The following is a 23465-nucleotide window of genomic DNA, read 5'->3' on the forward strand; positions in this document are numbered from 1 at the left end:
CCAGGAGATTCTATACACATTTCAGTCTACTACCAATGGATTCACTTTGTTCTTGTCTTCAGTACTTTAAAGAGGCATAAATGCATATGGTAAAATTCACAAGTGTTTTACATACACCATATATTCCATATGAATATAATCATGTAACCACCAAGCATAACAACAAACAAAACATTCTCAGCACCTCAGAAGGTTCATAGGTGACTCTCTCTAGTGAAATTTTTATTGACTTCTATTCTAAATTCACGAATCCTCTTTTATACCATGTCAGGTCGGCTGTTAAGCCCACGCTATGAATTCTTTACCTTATAAACTCTATTTCTCATTTGTAAATTAGTATTTAGTTCTTTTTTGCAGTCTCCATTTCTCTGCTATTGATACTCTACATATTTTTACTAATCTTGTCCATCTTTTCATCTAATATCTATTATATGTATATTGAAAATATTACATATAATAATAGCTTTAAAATTCCTGTAATGGTTGACATTTCTGGGTCTTTTTCTAATGACTTTTTTCTCTCAATTACAGGAGACATTTTCCTACTTCTTTACAATTCTCTTTATTCGTGATTATATGTCAAACATTTGTATACAAGAGCTATTGAAAGCAAAGTACAGGGACACCTGGGTGGCTCAGCGGTTGAGCGTCTGCCTTGGGCCAAGGGCATGATCCCAGAGTCCCAGGATCAATTCCCACATTGGGTTCCTTGCATGGAGCCTGATTCTCTCTCTGCCTGTGTCCCTGCCTCTGTCTCTCTCTCTCTCTGTGTGTGTGTCTTTCATGAATGAATAAATAAAACCCTTAAAAAAAAAAAAAAAGCAAAGTACATAATGGTTTCTCATAGAAATGGTTTGCAATTTGGTCACAAGATTTGGGTTAGGGACTGAGCTTTGAGATCTAGTCAGGTGTTGAGCTGAATTAGGGTTGTTCTGACACTTTAGTTTCTTTCAAATATAGTATGTGTGGGATCAGGTCTTTCCTTCGAGCAGAGATTTGGGAGCTGAGCACAGGAAGACCTCATCAGATGAAAAAACTTTTGTACATCAAAGGACACTATCTAAAGAGTAAAAACACAACCCACAGAATGGGAGAAAATTTTGCAAATCATATTTGATAAAGACTGATGTCCAGAATATGTAAAGACAACTAAACAATAATAACAAAAAATCAAACAATGCAAAAACAGGCAAAGGACTTGGATAGACATTTCTCCAGAGAAGATATACAAATAATCATTAAGCACATGAAAAGATGCTCAACATCATCTCTCATTAGGGAAATGGAATCAAAACCAAAATGATTCCAGTTTATACTACTAGGATGGCCATAATAAGAAGTGTTAGGGAGGATGTTGAGAAACTAGAATGCTCATACACTGCTGGTGCGAATGTAAAATGGCATAGCTCCTGTGGAAAACAATTTGGCATTTCTTCAAAAAAGTACTCAGTTACCACAGGAACCGGCAATTCTAGTTGTAAAGTATATACTGGAGAACTAAAAACATGTTCACACAAAACACGTACACAAGTGTTCACAGCTGCACTACTCACAATATCAAAGGTAGAAACAACTTAAATATCCACCAACAGAAAAATGGATAAACAAAATGTGGTATATCTGTACATGAAATGTTAATCAGTTATAGGAAGAAACAAGTACCGATATGTGCTACAATACAGATGGACCTTGAAAACACGAAGTGAAATCAGACACAAAATATCACATATGTCTGATTCCATTTATATAAAATGTCCAGAATAAGCAAATTCATAGAGAAAGACAGTGGTTGCCACAGGTTTGGTAAGGGGTAAATGAGGAGGAACCGCTTAATAGTTACAAAGTTTCTTTTCAGAGTAATGAAAATATTCTGGAATTAAATAGTGACAGTTGAATGACATTGTGAACACATCAAAACCATTCAATCATATACTTAAAATGGCTGAAGCAGTAAATTTTATCTAATTAAAACAAATTTAAAATAAAAAAAATAAAAAAACAAATTTAAGTCAACTATAGAGACACACATGAAAATCATCTACATAAAAAGTCATAAAGTCATAGAAATGGGTATTACTGCTCAGAGAATTAAGAGTGGACCAAGACCTAAAACCTAGAGACAGCAAATTACTGTGTGTGTGTGTGTGTGTGTGTGTGTGTGTGAGAGAGAGAGAGAGAGAGACAGAGACAGAGAGACAGAGACAGAGATTACAATTAGGCAATACCAGAGACTCCAATAAAGTAAAAGACAGACTACAACTGATTATTACTGAATTCTTTCTTCCTTGATTGGAAACAAGTAAAAAGTAAGACTCTTTGGAAATCAAAGCGAACTAGGTTCTCTATCAATGTCCCCAAAATTTCAATGATACAAACGGTACCTGTCAGTAACTGCCATGAAACTAAGCAGCAAGGTATTGAAAAGAGCAATCAGTTCTTTCTGGAGTTGTTGCCTGACAGCAGTCTGGATGTCATCTGTTTCCTCTCGTGCCTGTGACTCCGTCAGAACCAGCAGGTCTAACAGTGGGTTTGGACTCTAAAAAATAGTATTTGTAAAAAACCATTTACTCTTTAGTTGAGCTGTGTGTTGTTCCTATAAAGATTTTTATTGCAGATCATGTTCTGGACTATCTAAGAGTTTTATTACCTAGCCAGTAGGTATGGGTCTCTAGTGCATTAAGAGAGATGTTATGTTCTAAACTCAAAAGGTGCTTCCTATGTTTTCTCAACAAAAGAACAGTACATCTATTATAGAAAACTGAGTAAAATATAGAGAAGCACAATGAGAAAAAACAAAAAACCCCAAGATCACACTTCACAGAGATAGCCACTATCGATATATTGGTGCACACTATTCTTTTTTGTGTGCGTATAAACAGAAACAGAATTATAATTCTGTATTGTTAACAAAACTTAGATCAAGTGAAAAAAATCATTATTGGTACCCCTTTTTTAACTTAATATTATAATTATTTCTTCAAAAAACTCATTTTAATATCTGATTATTTTTCAACCATAATATTTACCACACCAACTACTAAAGAATCAGTGATTTCTAATTTTACTGAGTTGTGGGGAAGGGTGTTCAATTCTGACTATACCATATGTATGAATTCTAAGCAATGATATTATTAAATCAAATAGTTTTAATGCTTTCAACATATATTTCCAATTTGTCTTTGCAAATCGTGTACCAATACATACAACTAAGCAGGGTGGGAGAAGACCCACAGCATCCAAGCCAATGCTGAGTATTATTACTGCTTCAATCTTTACCAATTTGGTAGTCTGATAAAACTAGTGCTACTTAAATTTTTTCTGTTTTCTAACTTCAAAAAAAAAAAAATAGCCAAAGAAATATAATGTAATTATTTTCAATACTACTAAGAGTAGAAAATGTTATATTAACCAACCGCATTGAAGATACATGGAATAGTTACTGATCACCTATAATGTCATAGGTGCTGTGTTAAAAAGAGAAAGAAAACAAGATTCCACTTTTTGACTAAACTAGACGATGTACATTTTCAAATTTTACAGATGGGCAAATGGGTTTTTTTTTTTTTTTAATTTATTTATGATAGTCACAGAGAGAGAGAGAGAGAGAGAGAGAGAGGCAGAGACACAGGCAGAGGGAGAAGCAGGCTCCATGCACCGGGAGCCCAACACGGGATTCGATCCCGGGTCTCCAGGATCGCGCCCTGGGCCAAAGGCAGGCGCCAAACCGCTGCGCCACCCAGGGATCCCGGCAAATGGTTTATAAAGAGGTTAAATAACTTGTCCAAAGTCATACAAATGAACAAAGCAAGGATTCAACCTGAAGATCATCTTACTTCAAAGCTGGTTAATATTCAGTCCCCCGTATTATGTCAGATCAATTGTGCATATTATAACATACAAAAAGAGATGAAATCAAAATATAATTATTATTGTTATGAAATCCTTCCCCTAAAGAACTCAATTTAAAAATAACTGCATTCTTTTTGGAGAAATGAAAGAAATGGGAAGAAAATTCTAGGTTACTTAAATTATGCAGTACATGCAGAATACTTCAATCAGGTGCATACAATTATAAAGAAAACAGTTGAAAGCTTTTAGAAAGTATTGGGGACAGATGGTTTGCTTTTAACTTACTTTACTATGTTTCACACCTAAGTAGCATTTTTTTTTCAGCCTTCCTTTCATCCTATACCTCATTTGGATCAAATAAAATTACATGAAACATAACTACAACTTCTGTTTTATATAGGAATAAAATAATCAAAATACACAAAAAAAATCCTAAAATATACATACTCTATAGTATTCTTAGCCGCAAATAACGAAAACCTGACTTACACCCACCTTCCCTCCAGCTCCCATAAATACTGAGAAAATTATAAAGCTGTTTTTAATGTAAACATCTTGGTAAAATTTTACTATCATGAATCATTAATCCTGATATACCCATAAAAATTAACTCCTGATTGACAGATTAATATGTTCTGATAAGTATATACCTAAAACTAAGATTCTTCCCAAAAATCTCATTGTTACTAACTTGTTTATGTGGTACTTGCTAAGATGTTTTCCCTTTATAACACATCTTAGGCTTCCATGTTAATTTTAAGATTCAGTGAGCCTCAGCAACATCACTTCTAAAATATGGGATGAGGGACACCTGGGTGGCTCAGCGGTTTAGCATCTGCCTTCAGCCCAGGGCATGATCTTGGAGTCCCAGGATCAAGTCCCACATTGAGCTCCCTGCATGGAGCCTGCTTCTCCCTCTGCCTGTGTCTCTGCCTCTCTCTATGTGTGAATAGAGAATATCCTTCTGATCTCATCTCCTACCACTATACTCAACTCATCCTGTTGCTGCCACATGGACCTCTGGTTGTTTTCAAACACAGCGCTGACAACTAAGTGCCTCTGCACTCTTTTTCTTCCCTGGCTAGAACGTTCTTCCCTTATCTATATGGCTGACTCCCACACTTAACTCAGTGTGCTGGTCAAATCTTGGTCAAAGCAGCGAGCCTTCTCTCTGACCATCGTATTTAAAGTAGCATCCCACCATGACTGTCTAACTCTGCCTTCTTATTTTGTTTCCTCATCATACTTATTGCTCCTACCTGCAGAAAATCTTTGTTCTCTGTCCTCTCCACCCCACAGAATGTACTCCTTGCAGAGTACATTCACTGCCATGTTATTTTTATGTAGTCATATTATAGATTTCTTTATAGGTCCTACCTTATCTTCTTGGAAAAACCTTCTCTATTCCAAAGTTTTAAGTAAACACTTTCATACAACATGAAGACTACTTTACTAAACATGGGCTATATAAAAATTATACTTTTTCATTATAGCATCACTAATTTTTACCAATAAATCATTTGTCAGACCTAAAATCCAATTCCTTAATAACACTTACATGTCTAAGAAGTAATTCTAGAAGCCAGTTTAGAAGTTCCACTGATGAGTTTTTTCTTTGTTCCTTCAGTAACTTATTTAAAAAATGTATGATATCTATTAGCAGTTTCTCATCTTCAGTGCAAGCAGGAAGTACCTGTAGAAACCTATAATAAAAAAGACAATTATGGTTTCTAGCTCTTTACAGTAAGTGGTGTGCTGATAAATATTTAACAACCAGGTAAGCAGTAGAATGATTTCTTGCATTTGCCAATTTCCATAGTGTAAATATATCCCCATGGCTGACTGTAAGCCACCAACATAACACAGTTGTGGAGAGATGGCACAGCAGCACACCATTATATGGCATTTCTATAATACAGATATAATAGCTATACATAACCTCAAGAACATATAGGTATTAGTAAAATGTTGTAAAATACTCTGGAAGTGATGATATTTACATGATTACCTCATTTTTCTCATAATTTATTTAAATTCTCTAAGTTTATTCAATTTCATTTTTTTTTCTTTTTTTTTTTCAATTTCATTTTTAATAATGGCTATGTTTTAATAACTAACTTAGACAAATCCTGATATTCACCTGCCAGCTCTCTCACAAGGAAGTACTGGAGGATTCCAGCACACCAATGGAAAAACCAGATTAGGTATCCGAATTGTGAAAGATACATTTTGAGTTCAGTTCACATCTTGGAAATTCATTTAACCTTACATTTTGAAAACGGCACACTTTATGTTTAATAGAAAGTTATACATCTTAGACTAAACTCACATGAAGATTAAAATGTAAAACTGCTGGCAATGGCTACATGTCAGTCTTATTTGTTTCAAATGTAGCCATCTGCTACCAGTTAAACATGTTAAATTTACAAGCTAGAGCTTTCCCAGTAACTACTAAAGGATCTCCACATAGCAATCAATTTCATGAATTCAGGGTAAAAAGAAAAATGAGGTAATTTTCTTAAGAACAAACAAAAGTAAAAACAAGGCAGCCCCAGTAGCTCAGTGGTTTAGCGCCACCTGCAGCTCAGGGTGTGATCCTGGAGACTCGGGATCGAGTCCCATGTCGGGCTCCCTGCATGGAGCCTGCTTCTCCTTCTGCCTGTGTCTCTGCGCCTCTCTCTCTCTGTGTCTCTCATGATTAAATAAATAAAATCTAAAAAAAAAAAAAAGTAAAAACAAAATAAAACAGCCCACTGCAGGTATACCAAACCCATCAGCCACTCCACTGATGTCTGGGCTCTTTTAAAATGTGGATAGGAAAAAAACATTCATTGTGTTCAGCCACATCATATCCTAATTATCTACTTTTGTGAGATAGCAAAATAAAATTTTCTATGATAATATAAAAACTGTATAATTTATTATTAATTCCAAAATGCAGGGATTAAGAAAATTTTTCTCTTTTGCCATTATTACTTACTACACGTTAAAAAATTCCAGTTTTCCACACTGAAAAAAAACTTTCTCTAATGATAGCAACATAAAGAATACATGCTCTTATCTTCAAAGATGTGGAGATAAACCCAAATACAATTCAATCCTGGTCTTTGAAACTGGCAGTCTTGAGCTGTATATACTGACCTGTTTAGTGTGGTATGCCACGACAAGGACTTCAAGGTAACCCCACATGGGCCAGCGCCACCCTTTAAAGACAGTCTGTCATTCAGAAGATAAAAACTCATTCTTGTGACAGCAGCCCTCACTTCCCTGTGGGCTGCAGCCTCGACAATGGAATGGAGACAATCCTTCAGTCCACTAGCTGTATGTGTCATCTTCAGAGTGAGGGTGTCCTCTGTGGATAACTGCAATGTATCTGAAAATCTAAACAAAAAGAAACAAAGGAAGAGCAACAAAGCTATTTAAATAAAAGCTCACATTTATGTTTATTATAAACTCTAAAAAAATTCTATTTTATCCTCATTTTAAATCTGGGCCAAAAGAAAATCTGGTATATATCTGTCAATGTTAGAGTTTTTTACATTAGCATCCTAAGTGTTTGTATTGACATTTTCCTGCTTACAAAATATAATTTTCATTTAAACAAGAAAGTGATAACAGATCAGAATATTCGGATATTCCAAAGTAATCTTCATCATCACCACAGTAATGAAAACAACATTTATACATATACTTACTGAACTCTGACTCTAATTTAGACTACATTCCTAGAGATTTATATCTATTAACTAACCAAACTTGGGGCACCTTGATGGCTTAGTTGATTGACTCTTGGTTTCAGCTCAGTTCATGATCTCAGAATGGGGAAGACTGAGGCTCAGTGTCAGGCTCTATGCTGGGTGTGGATTCTCTCTCTGCCTCTCCCTCTGTGCCTCCCCACCTCTCATCAGCCTCCCTTCCCCCAGCTCATGTGTGTGCACACATTCTCCCTCTCTCTCTGAAAAATAAATAAAAATGTAAAAAAAAACAACTAACCAAACTTCATACAATCTCTAAAACAACACAGAGCACATGCTTTTTAATTTTCCTTATGTGATTGTTCCTAAAAAGTAATGAACACATGTAATCTTTAAAACAAAGTAAAAAATTATAATCTTCAATGGAAAAACAAAACCAGATGATAAAAAGTAAAAAAGCCACTTGACCTAAAGGGAAAATAAAACCTAGCTAGCTACTTATAATTCACTAAATATGAACTCTTTTTCAATTAAACATAACAGCTTACTCTTGGATTTTAGATTCGGAATTCATTTGCTTCAACAGATTCTCACTCCCATGATACCAGGACAAGTTCCAAGCTATTCTCAGCATGTCTGAGACTGGTTTCAAGGCCAAACAATCAGTGGATAATGGCAAAACTATCGAGTAAGGACTCACAGCATGGTGGCCAACTATACGCACTGGTAGATGATACCTAAAGAAAATACATACAAGTAATTATGAACTTCAAAATTCTTAAACACTACTAAAACGGATGAGCTACAAATGAGGCCTAGTTCTATTCCTCACAAGAATATAGAGATCACTCTCACAGCCTCTATTTTGAACAGTTATCATGCTGTATATAGTATTTCATTTACTCTTTTGCCATCCTCTGAACTCCCAAAAACACTTTTTAAAGTCTTGCCTGAAGACTTCCTTAACCTGTGTTGTATTAGAGTTGTTAGCAGAGATGGCTAATGCCCCCTTCAAGTCAAGGCCTGTGGCGACAGTGAGCCACACATAAAAGGTTTCAGGTAGAACATGAGTGCCTACTTTATGCTAAACATAAAGTAGGCACTCATGTATTATCTACCATTTGTTCAGTTACATGCATGGCACTGATACCTATTTTACAGATGATCAAAATGAGCCTTAAGGAGGCTAAATAAACTGCCTTAGGTTCACAGGAATCACTAAGTGTCAAAATCACAACTTAATATCGTCACTTGAACACAGTTTATTGCATCATCAATAAATTCAACCACTATGTGTCACCACAAAGACCCAGAAATATTTTTAGATCTGAGAAGAGATACAACAGCAACAGCTCTTAAACCATTCCAAGTTAATTTAATAGTGTTTAACAGGACAGTAATGTCTAGCATGTTCAAATGTTAAAAAATAATTTTGCTAAAAAAAAAAAAACTAAAACCCTAATTCACATATTGTGACTAATATTAGATAAATACAACTGGGTAAGATTTCTCAGGAGAACTTTACTGCGCTTTTTCATTTCTTGTGTCTCAATAAGCTAAGGGAGAGTTCTACATATAAATCAGGCTGAATAGTTTTTAAAAAAATACCTTTTAAAATTGAAATTTTCTACAAAAGTTATCAAGAATTCTTAGATAAATGGCTAACACAAGGTCTCGAGAGGGAAACAAAAAGTGATTCTTGGATGTTTCTTTGTGCTAGAACACAAGAAAATAGTAATAGACTCATGGCACCTTGACAAAAGGACACAGAGCCCACTTGAAAGGACTTGAACTGAACAACAACAAAAAAAAAGGCAAGTCAATCAATGGGGATTTTTTAGTAAGTTAGAAAATGAACTGCACATTAAGACTAAAGAAAAAGAAGGAAAAAAGGAATAAAAAGCACAAGGCAATACATCACAACCAGTTTGAAAAACCACTATATGTCCACCAGATGGACGATTTTTAAAATGACAACATTACTATGAGTAAAGGAATAACAAAACCTTTCTTCTTCTCTACGGACAAATTTTATCTTGAGCTAATTCTGGTCCCGTCCCCAGGACAACCAATAGATATGGAATGTCAACAATATTACTAAGCTGTCTTTTTTGCTTATGGTAAAAATGACTCCCATATCTGGGAATAAATGGTAAATGCACATCAGGAAGCCACAGTTCTGAGCAACCCTGAGTGCTGTGGCTCTTGCAAGCGCCGTGTCTTGTGGGGTCCTGGAAACTATGCCTATGGCATAGTAAAGAAGGTATTTCCTATCAGCACGTGAGTCTTCTAAGCCAAGACAGCTCCCAGCACCCTCACGTGCAATCTCATTCCAAGCAAGGCCTACTGCAAGCGCGACTTTGATTACTTACCCAAATCTAGAGACTGTGAACAGTAGGTGGTATCTACAAACAAGGAAGTTCACTCTGAACAATATATTTAAAAGGAACTCTTACACACTATACCAGGAAACATGCATATGCTTGTTTACAGGGGTGCATACAGGAACAAAAACCCAGAATCATACCAATACCTTTTGACTGGAGAACAAATAAATTGTGGTAAATAAATTCAACAACAGAATATTATATAGCCAGGAAAATGATTACAGTACATGTAATAAGATTTACCAAATTATGAAATGTTATTTTTAAATTAATCATAGTTTTATTAAGACATAATTTACTTATCTTTAGAATACAGAGATTTTTAGTTTATATATACAGCCTGATGAATTTTTCCATTTGGATTCATTTGTATGACCATCACTCAGAATAAAATACAGAACATTTCCATCCCTTCAGAAAATTTCTTTGTTCCCTTTTCTCGTCTATTACTTTTTTTTGCTCTCCTCCTAGAAGTACACTTGATCTTAGCCAAAAGGCCAAGAAGTGATTCTCCTAGAAGTAATTACTATTTTGGATATAATAGAAGAAATTAGATCATGTTACAGAATTATTTTTAATTTTCTTAGATGTGATCATGCATGGTACAGCGGTATGCAGAAAAATGTCCTTAGTTTAAGGAGGTACATGCTACAATAATTAGGAGGTAAGTAAAATTATGTCTGAAACTTATTTTCAAACGCATCAGAGAAAAATTACATACAGATAAATAAATATACTGAGAGAAAGAGAGAAAAAGCAATTAAGCCCACGTGTTAACAACTGCTGAATCTAGGCTGGAGAGTTTCTGTACATCTGAACCACATTCAGATGGAAAGTTAATAATGGGGACATGCGCTTACTGAGCTCACCACCGTGAGGAAACACTGAAGCACTACATGTCCTGTGATTTAAATGCCAGATAAAAATTGTGAAACTTATAGATTTTGATTTCCCTTCCTGTAACATTTTCCCTTCAAAAAAAAAAAAATCAAAACAATAAATCATTTACCTTCTAAAAACTGAAACAGGCAAACTGAAGACTGATGGTGAAGAAGGTTTATTGGAAGGATTAACAGACCTATTTCATTAAAAAAAAAAACAAAAAACAAAACACATACACACACAAGAAGAAAGAAAAAAATGAGTAAACCATGGTTTTATCTAACAAATACAATTTGCTCCTTGACTGAATCTCCAAACAAGAGTTGCAATCGGCTCTATCATTTGTATAGTTACAACATGATTCCTACTACCTAGATTTACTTCTAAAGAGTAAATTAGCGCTTAGGAAATTCATATAATAATGATTCATAGAATGTGGGCACTGTACTGGCAGGTGAATCTGTCTTCCTCCCACTCGATCCTGCTCAAGTGGAGTGCTAATGACATATTACCAACCTAAACAACTTCCCCAAACTTTCTAATAAACTATTAAAGAAAAAAAACATGAAATTGAGAGTATATACTAAAAAAGAGTATTAATGACAAAAATTGCTGCAATAACTTTTTAATTTTATGCTTAGTAATGTTCAAATTAAAAGTTCAGGGGACTTTTTGAGCCAATAGGCTTTTTGACTTAAATCAAAATGGAAAACATAGGCTTCATAATTCAGAAATTTCCATGCATTGCTCTAAGATTGCATCAGAAACCTTAATTAAAAGTAAAAACGTTTTAAAATTCTTATAGCTCACCACATATCCATTCTCGATACTTCATCAAATAACAGAAGACAAAATAATGCTCCGACTTCAGTCACGACAGCACAATTTTCATGAAATATTAAGGAAACTAAGAAATAAAAAGAAGTATAACTTCATGAAATATCTTTACCTCTAGAAAAATGAACTTCAAATTTAAAATATCTTAACTCAAAGGGAAGAGATGTCATTCTCAGAAAACTGCAACATGAACCTACATACACTGACATATGTGGATCTCCACAACAGAGCTTCTGTTTCAGCAGGTTTGGGCTGGAGTCTGTGAATCCCACAGCCTGATGGTCCAGGAAACACACCTGCACATCCACTCACTAGATACTGTGGACTTTCAGTTTCTCAAAGAAGCAAACTAACGCAGCTTCTAGTAGGTTTGCCAAATCCTTTACTCCAACTAAAGTTCACTCATTCAGAGATCACCTTAGTTATCATCTGCCCTTTCCTATAAACATATAGTCATAGAACTCGGGTTTGACTTCAACACACTGTGTTTGTGTTGGTGTTGTTTTAATTCGTGTATCTTATTTATTACAAGATAATGGAAAAAGAAACTGCTCTGAACTAACAAGACTAAAGCTAGCACCATCACATACTACTAGTGAAGTGGCCTGATCAAATACTGCAGCATTAATAAACCTTAGTTTCCACCTCTGCAGCACTCCCAATGCTATGACTTCTCAGTGCTCGACAACTATGAAATTCTAACCAAACAGGTATTGTGGTGGTACCAATCACACAGGAATACTAACATAATACAGAGTCAGTAAGTCCAGGAAAGCAGCAACAAGAAATTAATTTCAAAAGAAGTTAATTTTCCTAACTAAGAGAAAAGGATAATATCAACCTAATTGATAAGTGACATGATTGAAAGTAGTAATGAACTAAAAAGAAACAGAAATACATGTAAGAATTTAATTTTTGTAGACACTTTATATCAGTGGGGATAGGATGAACTACCGCATTTCCAAATACATAATTATTGTAATATAATTGCCTACAATATGAAAAAAAATAGATTTAGATACCTACCTTACACTATCAAAATCAATTCTACATAAAGATCTAAATTTTTTAAACACTATAAATATGTTAAGAGAAAGAATAGAAGCCTTTTTAGAATTTTAAATTCAGAATTGGAGAAGGCCCTCCTTTTAGAGCATGATGAAAAGCTCAGTTGCTATAATAGAAAAGCTTTATATACTTCCATAAAATAGTTAAGGCTAATGATAGGCGAAGAAAATCTTAACATAAAATCGAGCATATAAACTCTACAAGTCACTAAAAAGAAATTAAATGCAACAGAAAATAGGCAATTATAAGAAATTTGAATAAATGCATGAAAAGATAATCACCTCCACTAAAAATGTTTAAAAAATAGAAAATAATAGTGAGATATTATTTTTACCAATAATATTAAAGAAAATTTTTTTTTTAATTTTTATTTATTTATAATAGTCACAGAGAGAGAGAGAGAGAGAGAGAGGGGGGCAGAGACATAGGCAGAGGGAGAAGCAGGCTCCATGCACCGGGAGCCCGACGTGGGATTCGATCCTGGGTCTCCAGGATCGCGCCCTGGGCCAAAGGCAGGCACTAAACCGCTGCGCCACCCAGGGATCCCTAAAGAAAATTTTTTAAATGAGACTTATTCAGGGGCACCTGGGTGACTCAGTCAGTTAAACATCTGCCTTCGGCTCAGGTCACAGACCTAGGGTCCTGGAATGGAGCCCCATGTGGGGTTCCCTGCTCAGTGGGGAGTCTGCTTCTTCCTCTCTTCCCTTGCTTATGCACTCTCTCAGTATCTCTGTCTCTCTCCCTGTCTCTCAAATAAATAAATTTTGAATGAATGAATGAATGAATGAATGAGTGAGTCATATTCAGTGTTAGCAAGGTTATGAGGAAAAGAAGCATTTTAAAAAATCACTGTTGGGAATGATGTGGAAATGAACTGAACCATATCCTATAAAATTTCTTTGACCCAGCAATTCTAATTACAGAGTATGCACAAGATGATCATAAAACATGATTACTATTACAGTTAAAATTCTGAAAGAAATATTAATATCAAACTGAAACTCTGAAACACTATGTAATAGTTTCTTGGTTTCTTGGTTTCGTGTTTTTTAAGAAAACAGATTCACATGTAATAACATGGAAAGGTATTTAAAATACATTTTCAGTTGGAAAAAGCAACATCAACAAATATACAGCATAAAAAATACAACATGGGTGTAAAGAAAAGATCATTCCAAATGATTTTTGACAAAATATACCTAGTACATTCTTCTTTGGGGAAACTGAGAAAGAAAATTTTAAAAACTGCTGATGTTTTACTTTATATCATTCCATACTGTTTGAATTTTTACAATAAGGATGTAGAAATTCTGTAATTATTTAAGACAAAAACAAATCAACATAGGTAAGAAAATTTGGGTTCTTTTCTTGTCTCCAACCTTATCTGGTTATGACCTTGGCCAAGTCGATAAATCTCTCTAGATCTCAATTTCCTCACTGTAAGATGGCGTAGTGAGTTTTTTCTATATTAAATTTATTTTTTTATTGGTGTTCAATTTGCCAACATAGAATAACACCCAGTGCTCATCCCATCAAGTGCCCCCCTCAGTGACCATCACCCAGTCACCACCACCCCCCGCCCACCTCCCCTTCCACCACCTCTAGTTCCTTTCCCAGAGTTAGGAGTCTCTCATGTTCTGTCTCCCTTTCTAATATTTCCCACTCATTTTTTCTCCTTTCACCTTTATTCCCTTTCACTATTTTTTATATTCCCCAAATGAATGAGACATATAATGTTTGTCCTTCTCTGATTGACTTATTTCACTCAGCATAATACCCTCCAGTTCCATCCACGTTGAAGCAAATGGTGGGTATTTGTTGTTTCTAATGGCTGAGTAATATTCCATTGTATACATAGACCACATCTTCTTTATCCATTCATCTTTCGATGGACACCGAGGCTCCTTCCACAGTTTGGCTACTGTGGACATTGCTGCTAGAAACATGGGGGTGCAGGTGTCCCGGCGTTTCATTGTATCTGTATCTTTGGGGTAAATCCCCAGCAGTGCAATTGCTGGGTCATAGGGCAGATCTATTTTTAACTCTTTGAGGAACCTCCACACAGTTTTCCAGAGTGGCTATACCAGTTCACATTCCCATCAACAGTGTAAGAGGGTTCCCCTTTCTCCGCATCCTCTCCAACATTTGTGGTTTCCTGCCTTGGTAATTTTCCCCATTCTCACTGGTGTGAGATAGTTTTAAGTTAAGTTCTCACCATGCAATTCTGTCATGGGTTGGATTCTGTCATGATATAAGATTTATAATTAAAAGCAGTGTATCGGGCAGCCCAGGTGGCTCAGAGGTTTAGTGCCGCCTTCAGCCCAGGGCGTGATCCCGGAGACCCGGGACCGAGTCCCACATCAGGCTCCCTGCAAGGAGCCTGCTTCTCCCTCTGCCTGTGTCTCTGCCTCTCTCTCTCTGTGTCTCTCATGAATAAATAAATAAAATCTTTAAAAATAAATAAATAAAAGAACTGTATCTGGTAGATTATTTAGTTATTATTCCCCTGTGGTCTACTCTCCATGCTGTAGATAGAATAATCTTTCTGAAACAGATACCCCCTCAGTTTAAGGATCTTAAACGACTTCTCAGTGCTGTTTCCTGGGATCTACCAGGCCCTGCATGAACTGCCCTCCATGTGTCACCTCATCATCTTCCTCTCACCCCAGAAGCCCCCAAAATCCAGTCATTCCTAACCAACCACCATTTCAAAGATACATTCTCTCTCAACATAACCATGGCTCCATCCAGAAATCAACCCTCTCTCACTGAACTCCTATTCATTTTTTGAAGTTCCAGCTTGGATCCAAATGTCCTGGAAGCATTCTCTGATTGTTTTCTCACCACCCAATCTGCTCAGGAACACTTCCCTCTGGCACCAGGAATTCCACTATTATAGAGAGTTTTATGCTGTATTGTGTATTTGTCAAAGTCTCCAACTATACTGTCAGCTTCAAGATGTCATTTACCAAAATGATCGGTGTATCCCAAGGGCCTAGCACATAACATGTACTCAATAAACATTTGCTGAGGAATGAATTTCCTAATTGAGTACTTGATTTAAAAAAAACTAATTTTGCTGTGGTGCCTGGGTGACTCAGTCAGTTAAGTAACTGACTCTTGATATCGGCTCAGATCATGATCTCAGGGTTGTGGGATCGAGCCCTGAGTGGGGGCTCTGTGCTCAGCAGGGAGTTTGCTCAAGAGTCTCTCTCTCTCCCTCTGACCTGCCCCCACCTCACTCTTGCACATGCATGCACTCTAAAATAAGTAAATCTTAAAAAAAAAAAAACCCACTAACTTTACCCTGAAACTAAATCCATTAATAAAAAATGTTATAATTCACTTTCAGACTCACTGAAATAGTTCTCACAAACATCAACAAAATAGAAAAATTGTTAATACTAACAGGGTACATGTGATGCTGCCTTAGAGAGTACCTTTGAATCTAGTAATATGCTCATGAATGCTTGAATAATTTAAATCAAAATAAGAAATAACTTAAAATTATAAAAATAAAAAATAAAAATAAAAAATTATAAAAATAAGAATTTAAAAAAAAGAAAAGGCAAACTAGGGACTAATTTCTGAATGAGGTTATTAGGAAGATAATTAACAGGACTAAAGAAAACGTAAGATCCACAGGTACTACTCTTCTAGATCAACCTATTAAAAACTGTAAAAATGTTATACACTATTCAAGATGCACAAGCCTGGACACACTGAGTCTGTTTAGAACTTCACCTGGTTTGGACCTGTATCAATGCTTATATTAAATACACTGTCCTCTTCACTTAGCAAGCAGAAGACATCAGAAGAAAATGCTAAAATAAAATTACTATATTCTAATAATATTTTGAACATAAATATCACTTAAGATAATTAACAAGGTTAAGCATATTGAGAATTTGATCAAGATGCATATTGTAGGATTATTTAATAGTAGTGGCCTAAATTTCTAAGAAAGAAAATAGCACAAAATGTTACCAAGCTCTCTACTGAGAACAGTCAGAAGGAAGAAAAAGAGAAAAAAACTACATGGAATTTTTCTACGTAAACACATTAGTAAGCGACAACCAAATTGAAATGGGTTTAAAAAAAAATCACACTTTATAATAAACTAATGCTCAGTCATTGAGGATGGTCTAGTTCTCACTCCACATAAACAGGGTGTACCCTCCTACTATCAGTCTGATGACATACTCAGACACCATGCCAGAGGTCAGGATGCAAAGACACAAGCCAACTAAGACTGCGGAAATGGATTTGGAAGAGTAGGCAGCAATGGCAGCGGCTGCAGCCTGCTCTCTTCATAGATAATAGGTAATTGAGCACCAAATGAAAGCCACATCAACTGTGCAAAGAACAGAATGATCAGCCTTTCTCAGCTCTGAGGCCTCCTCAGTAACAGGATTACAAGGTAATTTCCACAAAAGAAACATTATCCATTGTAAAGGATATTTTAAGCAGCATAGTCACTAAAAAACTTTGTTATTCTGTTAGTCAAATGGAAAGTAAATGTTACCTACAGTTAAAGCATAACCCTTAGAACTGACTTATTATTATTAGCAGAATTTTATTCACCTCTGAATAACAGGGTCAAAAGAGAAGCCTGCTGTGAAAGGGCCATGCGCATGACCGGGTCCGCACAAAGAACTTTCCTGAAGAGTGTGAGGCTTGGCAGAATCAAACATTCTATGAGCTGGCCAGGAGGGAAAACACAGTTATTGTACAATCATCAATTCTAAGGGGAAACAAAATAAACTATAATAGTAACTTTTTCTAAATGTTACGGTTTTTTATCAAAATCGTGTAAAACAAAAATGCAAATTAATAATTATTTTCCGCTGAAAATAAGCTTTGTATATACTTCTGCTTACATATCCTAAAAAAATCTAAGATTGGTTTTCCTTTAGAGAGACCCTACTCTTAGAAATAAAAAAATAAACAATGTACTTGGTATTAATCAGGTTTTAATCTCCAAGCACTTACCTAAATTCAGCTGAATTCAGTTTCAGATCTGATTAATAAAAATACCAGTCTGTAAAAATGTCTAGGTACACTATTAATCTTACCTCACCATCCTGACCTACACATTCATTTAGATACTCAATTATCGTGTCAACTAAGTGTAACTTTTTCACCACAGCATGCATTTTAATATCTGTTGACAAAAAACAAAACAAAACACAGAAGTCACTTAAAGAATATTTTCTGAAGTTTTAAAATTTCAGAGCAGGTATTCACAACTCAAAAAGTTTTAAGTAGTTACATCCGGTGTTAAAATTAGAGAAGAAACTTTAAACTTTTACTTTATACACATCTAAACTATCGGAAAACTTTTAAGTAACAAGCACATCTTAATTATTTCTACAATGTAAAACACAAAAGCTATTTAAAAAAGAATAATTAAATCAACTGGTTCAGACCCTGAAAACTACTAAAATTTTAAGTATATAAATGAATCCTTTTATTTGTACATAAGTTATTTTCTTTATATTGTTTCATCGACAATTCTTTTCTTTTCCAAATCCATCACCTCAAAATGTTTAAAATTCTCTACAAGTAATGTTAATAGCTTGCAACGTGGTCATTTTTCTATTAACAGAAACTCAGATCTCAGGGGCAGCTGGCTGGCTCAGGTAGTAGAGCATGTGACTCTTGATCTTGGGGTTGTAAGTTTGAGCCACACACTGAGCACTGAGCTTACACACATACATACATGCATACATAAATACATACATTAAAAAAAGTTTAGATTTCTAACCTCAAAACTGTCAAAAGCAAATATGAGAGTAAAGGATTATAACATACTCTATATTTTCTGAAAAGTATGAACTTTTAAAGTAAGCATATATGTGTGACTGTCTGTGTGTGTGTTTATTCACCATTACGGACTGTTTGTGTTCCCCCAAAATTCATATGGGGAAACCTAATCTCCAGTGAGATCAGGAGGTGGAGCCCTTAAGAAGCGATTAGGTCATGATGGTGGAGCCCTGAAGAATGGGATTAGTGTCCTTATAAAAGAGGCCTCAGACAGCCCTGGTAGCCCAGTGGTGTAGCACTGCCTTCAGTCCAGAGCCTGATCCTGGAGACCCCGGATCAAGTCCCGCATTCGGGCTCCCTGCATGGAGCCTGCTTCTCCCTCTGCCTGTGTCTCTGCCTCTCTTTCTCTCTGTGTGTGTCTCTCATGAATAAGTAAATAAAATCTTTCAAAAAAAAAAAAAAAGGCCTCTTCTCCCTATGAGAATACAAAGAAAAGATGGCTATCTATGAACCAAGAAGCAGGAAGCAGGCTCTCACTCAACACTGAATCTGTGGGCACCTTGATCTTGGACTTCTAGCCTCCAGAACCATAAGAAGTAAATTTCTGTTGTTTATAAGCTATGCAGTCTGGGGTATTCTAGTAGTGCCACCCAAATATAGTAAGACATATGTGCATACATACACACACACACAAACACACTAGAGATATTACTAGCAATAACATCTCTAGGTGCTTATAAACCAGTCACAAGTATTTAATATCTTACAATTTTCTTAACTTATTCTCTCCTATAACTCTCCCTATATATATATATATATATATATATATATATATACACACACAATGAAAAAACATACCAATACACATACTGATACTAAATTAGTAGCTATTATTAGAACTACCTTTGGTTGCCAGTTTAAAAAAAAAAAAAAGTTTCCACTACCTGCCAACAAGTGTACACCAAAATTACAAACTTTATTTTTGTAATGTTAACAATACTAGAAGAATACTCCCTAAAAGCGTTTTATGATCTTCTTAGACAAAGCTATCCACATTTTCTAGAGCCTTATTTTCTGAGTCTGTATCATTATTAAAGCCACAAATATGTTGGATATGCTTTTTCACATTACTCTTCTCATTTCAGATTCCACTAATGTCAGACAGGAACATTAAGTACATCCCATGTTCCAAGTTAGAATCTTTTCACGTAAGTGCAAAATTATCATTTCTCTCAAACATTAAAGATAAGTTACATACAGCACACATGGGGAAAAATAAAAAAACTAATCCAAGGAATGGAAGCCTATGGAGTAACAACACTACAAATAAAGTTAACAATCTATTTTACTAGTTGTTGCTTTTTAAATAAACCTTTTAAAAAAAAATACATGGTTAGAATGCACTATTTTTATGTTATCTACCCAAAAAGTAGTGTTTGATTGATTTGTCTACCCAAGACAACAAACAAAACATCATGTATTATGTAAATTAAGAAAGAACATCCAATTCACTGTTAGAATTCTATCAATATTCTAGATAATTCTATCAAATGATATTCTACAGGTTAAATAATGGTAATCTCGGCCAAGAGGGGTCAGCAAACTTTTTCTGAAAAGAACTAGATAGAAAATACAGCAGATTTGGCTGGTAAAAATTGCCTTTGTCACATATTCTTTATGTTTCTTTTTTTAAATAATTATTTAAAAATGTTAAAACCAGGGCACCTGGGTGGCTCAGTTAATTGGCTAAGCATCTGCCTTTGGCTCAGGTCATGATCCCAGGATCTGGGAATAGAGCCCTGCATCTGTCTGTATGCTCAGTGGGGAGTCTGCTTCTCCCTCTCTCTCTGCCCTGCCACCCCACTTGTACTCTTCCTCTCTCAAATAAATAAATAAAAAGTCTTAAAAAAAATAAAAATGTTAAAACCATTCTTAAGGGCCACGAAAAATAAAACAAACCAGGCTATAGCCTGTATCTGGCCCCTAAAACTGCAGTTTGCAACCCTCAATACCACTGCACATAGCTATCTAAAATTCAATTATCAGCAGTACAGCAATCATTTTCCTTAAGAGACATTACCTTGCATAATCACAGCTAACTGTTCTGCGGCTGACTTTCTCAAAACAAGATCAATATCATCTGAGGTAAAGATTTTATAAACCTTTTCAACAGTCTCCAACTGAAAACCAGAAAGAAAAAAAAAGAAATTGTTTTCATCTACTTCCAATTGTCCAATAAAATTTTATGATTCATACCATACAAAAGCTCCAAAGCCCACTTACTTAAGTGACATATTTACATGCAAATTTGCAGCAATGATGTGCTATATCAGGGAAAACTTAGAATCTAAAACAAAAAGCCATCATATCAAATAAGCCTCTTTTTAAGGTACATTTTTGCCAGGAAGTCATTCATAACCCATTAGCACCTTAAGAACTTCACAGAAAACATCTAAGCCATATAACATCTCTGCAGGTAGTAACTTGAGAATAGAGACCCCAGAAGTGTGACTCCAGATTTGTCCATGGCCTCCAGAAGACACGAGTGAGAATTCCCTGGCCTCTGACTCTCTTCCCTTCTAGAGGCCTTCAAGCCCATGGCTATCTAGGACTTGCTGCCCAGCACTCCAACACAGCCACTCCCACTCCCTAACTGTCACTTCATTCCAGGGCAGGGTCTGAGATGGCAAACCCAATAGTGAAGGGAAAATAGAAAAGGGCAGACACTCCTTTACCCGGCCTACTGCTATCTTCTGGCCCTAACACGGACTCCCAAAGACAGTGCTAGGACCCCATATTCCCCACCTTCCTCCACATCACACATGGGCACAGGAACAACTAGCAGTGGTCAGCACTCAGGGAGTCCCCAGCAGGACCTGAGTGTAGTCAGGGGAAGGTTCTCCAATCCTGCTGCTAGGGCTATCACATGGCCCTGAACACTTAGGTTAGAAGAACACTGAATGTGCTTCCCCATTTAAAAAATCCGTCGTATCACCTGGGGCCGTCTGGTCTAAACTTCAGTGAAAACTGACAGACTGTAGACTTGAAGTCTCAATAGAAGCTATAAAGCATAGGAATAAATCAATAAAGATAACAAGTAGCTTTATCTAATCCTGCATTGGCCCAAGATGATTTGAGTACCGTCCCTGACTAAAGATAAGCAAATGGACACTAAGCTCTGGAGGTATATATAAGGAGAAAAGAGAAAAGAGATTAACAACAAAATCCCAGAACCACCATAACATTTAAGAGAAACCACCTTTGCCACCTATATTATTTTTTGCCTTTCATAATACAGAGGCTGATAACTTCTGTCATAGAAACTTTCTCCTTTTTCCTCATAGGCTATTTCCAACATAAGAACAAGTGAATTTCCAATTGTTTTTATGCCAGTAACAAATACTTGTTTTTAAGAGTCACCACAGAATTTCTCTCCACTACATTAACCTTATGTTGTGAAGATGCTTTTCAATTAATTTGTATTTCCAGTGTACACATTAAATGAAAGGGATATAATGCCTGGCATACAGTAGGCACCCAAGAAATACTTATTAAATAAATAAATGTATCCAGAAGCTAGACAAAGCCAGAACACAATTTCAAACTAGCCATGAATAATCACACTAGAAGCTAGAACTTCTCTTCCTCTCAGATGCATATACAAACTGAAGAATGTAACATAAAATAGGTGATATACAAATGCATCAAGTTACCATGAAATGATAAACCCAAAAGTTAGACTCACCCTAATAATTAGTTCTCTTCTGTCATCCAACGTGAGTTCAATAGGTTTTTTCACAATAAATAAATTAGTAACTCTGGAGAGAATTCTGGCATCTATTAAAGGACGCTTTGTGTCAGCCCCTTCTTCCCTTGTGAGATGACATGCTAAAAGCTTTAATGCTAGTGAACGGACCCTAAAGAAACAAAGTGTTTCAGTCAACATTTTTTAATATACAAATATAGACATATTTTAAAAGCCTATAATCACAAAGCATTAGTGTATATTAACACAATATATCAACACTATATTTAAAATATAGGCATTTTAAAAGCCTATAACCACAAAGCATTATCGTAAATCAACATGATAATTGCCATGCTTATACTGACAACAAAGGTACTTTATTTTTCTATTAATAGTGTATAACTACAATTATTCTTTCAATTTTATATTAATAAATAAATATCAGAAATAAGGAATAATCAATATTTATAAATGAAGAGACTGACTCACTGAGACTATGAACTTCATAGTCTGTGGTCAGTATCACAGTCAATGGCAATAAATTAACACAATCTGCAAATTACATCCATAACTCTTGACTCAAAGTCTAGTGATCTAATTCAAAATCAAAAATTATCATGGACTCACAAACAGGGCACAAACTAACATTAGGTCAAACCTCCAGGAGTGTAATCACATTAATAACTAAAATGTAATGTCACAACGTATGAGAACGTTCTTATATTAAGGGTCAAACAGAGTCTTCTCAAGAAAATGCAAATACTTGTGATTCCCATCAAAATTCTATTTTATCTGGAATGGATTAGGATTAAGGTCAGTTGAATGAGAAGTAGGAGATTACAAGGAAAGATTAAATATTGCATGCCATTAGACAATGAAATGGAAAAACAAAAAAACCACCAAGTGGACAAAGGGCCTTAGAGTTGGGAGACAGTGAGACAACTAGGTATGTATCACTACTCTGACAGGTTCTTGAACTATAAAAAAACTAGGAAAATTTTAAGTGATAATACAAGTTCCAGGTTTAAGTATTACTTACAAGATGACAGTTAAAAGCTGTGTACTCAGGGAGTCCTCCCTACCACAGCCAAGACTGGGTCACTTGCTCTGTGTGGCCCTGTCACCCTGAAGTCCCAGTAGCACAACACTGATCTTGCTCTACTATAATTAATAATAAAGGATAACTGGTAAAATTTCTCCTCCCAATTCCATGCCCAATTCTATATGGGCAGT

The 23465-nt window shown here is 35.6% G+C and overlaps 1 protein-coding gene across 2 annotated transcripts in view; it reads right to left on the reverse strand.

Annotated features, from left to right (window-relative positions):
• RTTN (rotatin) overlaps window positions 1-23465 on the reverse strand; it is a 142786-nt gene that overhangs the window by 77245 nt on the left and 42076 nt on the right. Inside the window, exons 18-28 of one of the 2 annotated variants that reach the window (XM_041739583.1) lie at window positions 22230-22401; window positions 20565-20664; window positions 17794-17882; window positions 17303-17420; window positions 11624-11720; window positions 10941-11009; window positions 9917-9949; window positions 8093-8281; window positions 6991-7230; window positions 5408-5552; window positions 2382-2536 (exon numbers count right to left, since the gene is read on the reverse strand). In XM_041739583.1, coding sequence (XP_041595517.1) covers window positions 2382-2536; window positions 5408-5552; window positions 6991-7230; window positions 8093-8281; window positions 9917-9949; window positions 10941-11009; window positions 11624-11720; window positions 17303-17420; window positions 17794-17882; window positions 20565-20664; window positions 22230-22401 — 1407 coding nt within the window. The remainder of the gene's footprint in view (window positions 1-2381; window positions 2537-5407; window positions 5553-6990; window positions 7231-8092; window positions 8282-9916; window positions 9950-10940; window positions 11010-11623; window positions 11721-17302; window positions 17421-17793; window positions 17883-20564; window positions 20665-22229; window positions 22402-23465) is intronic. The other variant, XM_041739584.1, reaches the window with a different exon arrangement.

This window comes from Vulpes lagopus, chromosome 24 (assembly GCF_018345385.1).
Source record: "Vulpes lagopus strain Blue_001 chromosome 24, ASM1834538v1, whole genome shotgun sequence".
In the NCBI taxonomy this organism is placed as follows: Eukaryota; Metazoa; Chordata; class Mammalia; order Carnivora; family Canidae; genus Vulpes; species Vulpes lagopus.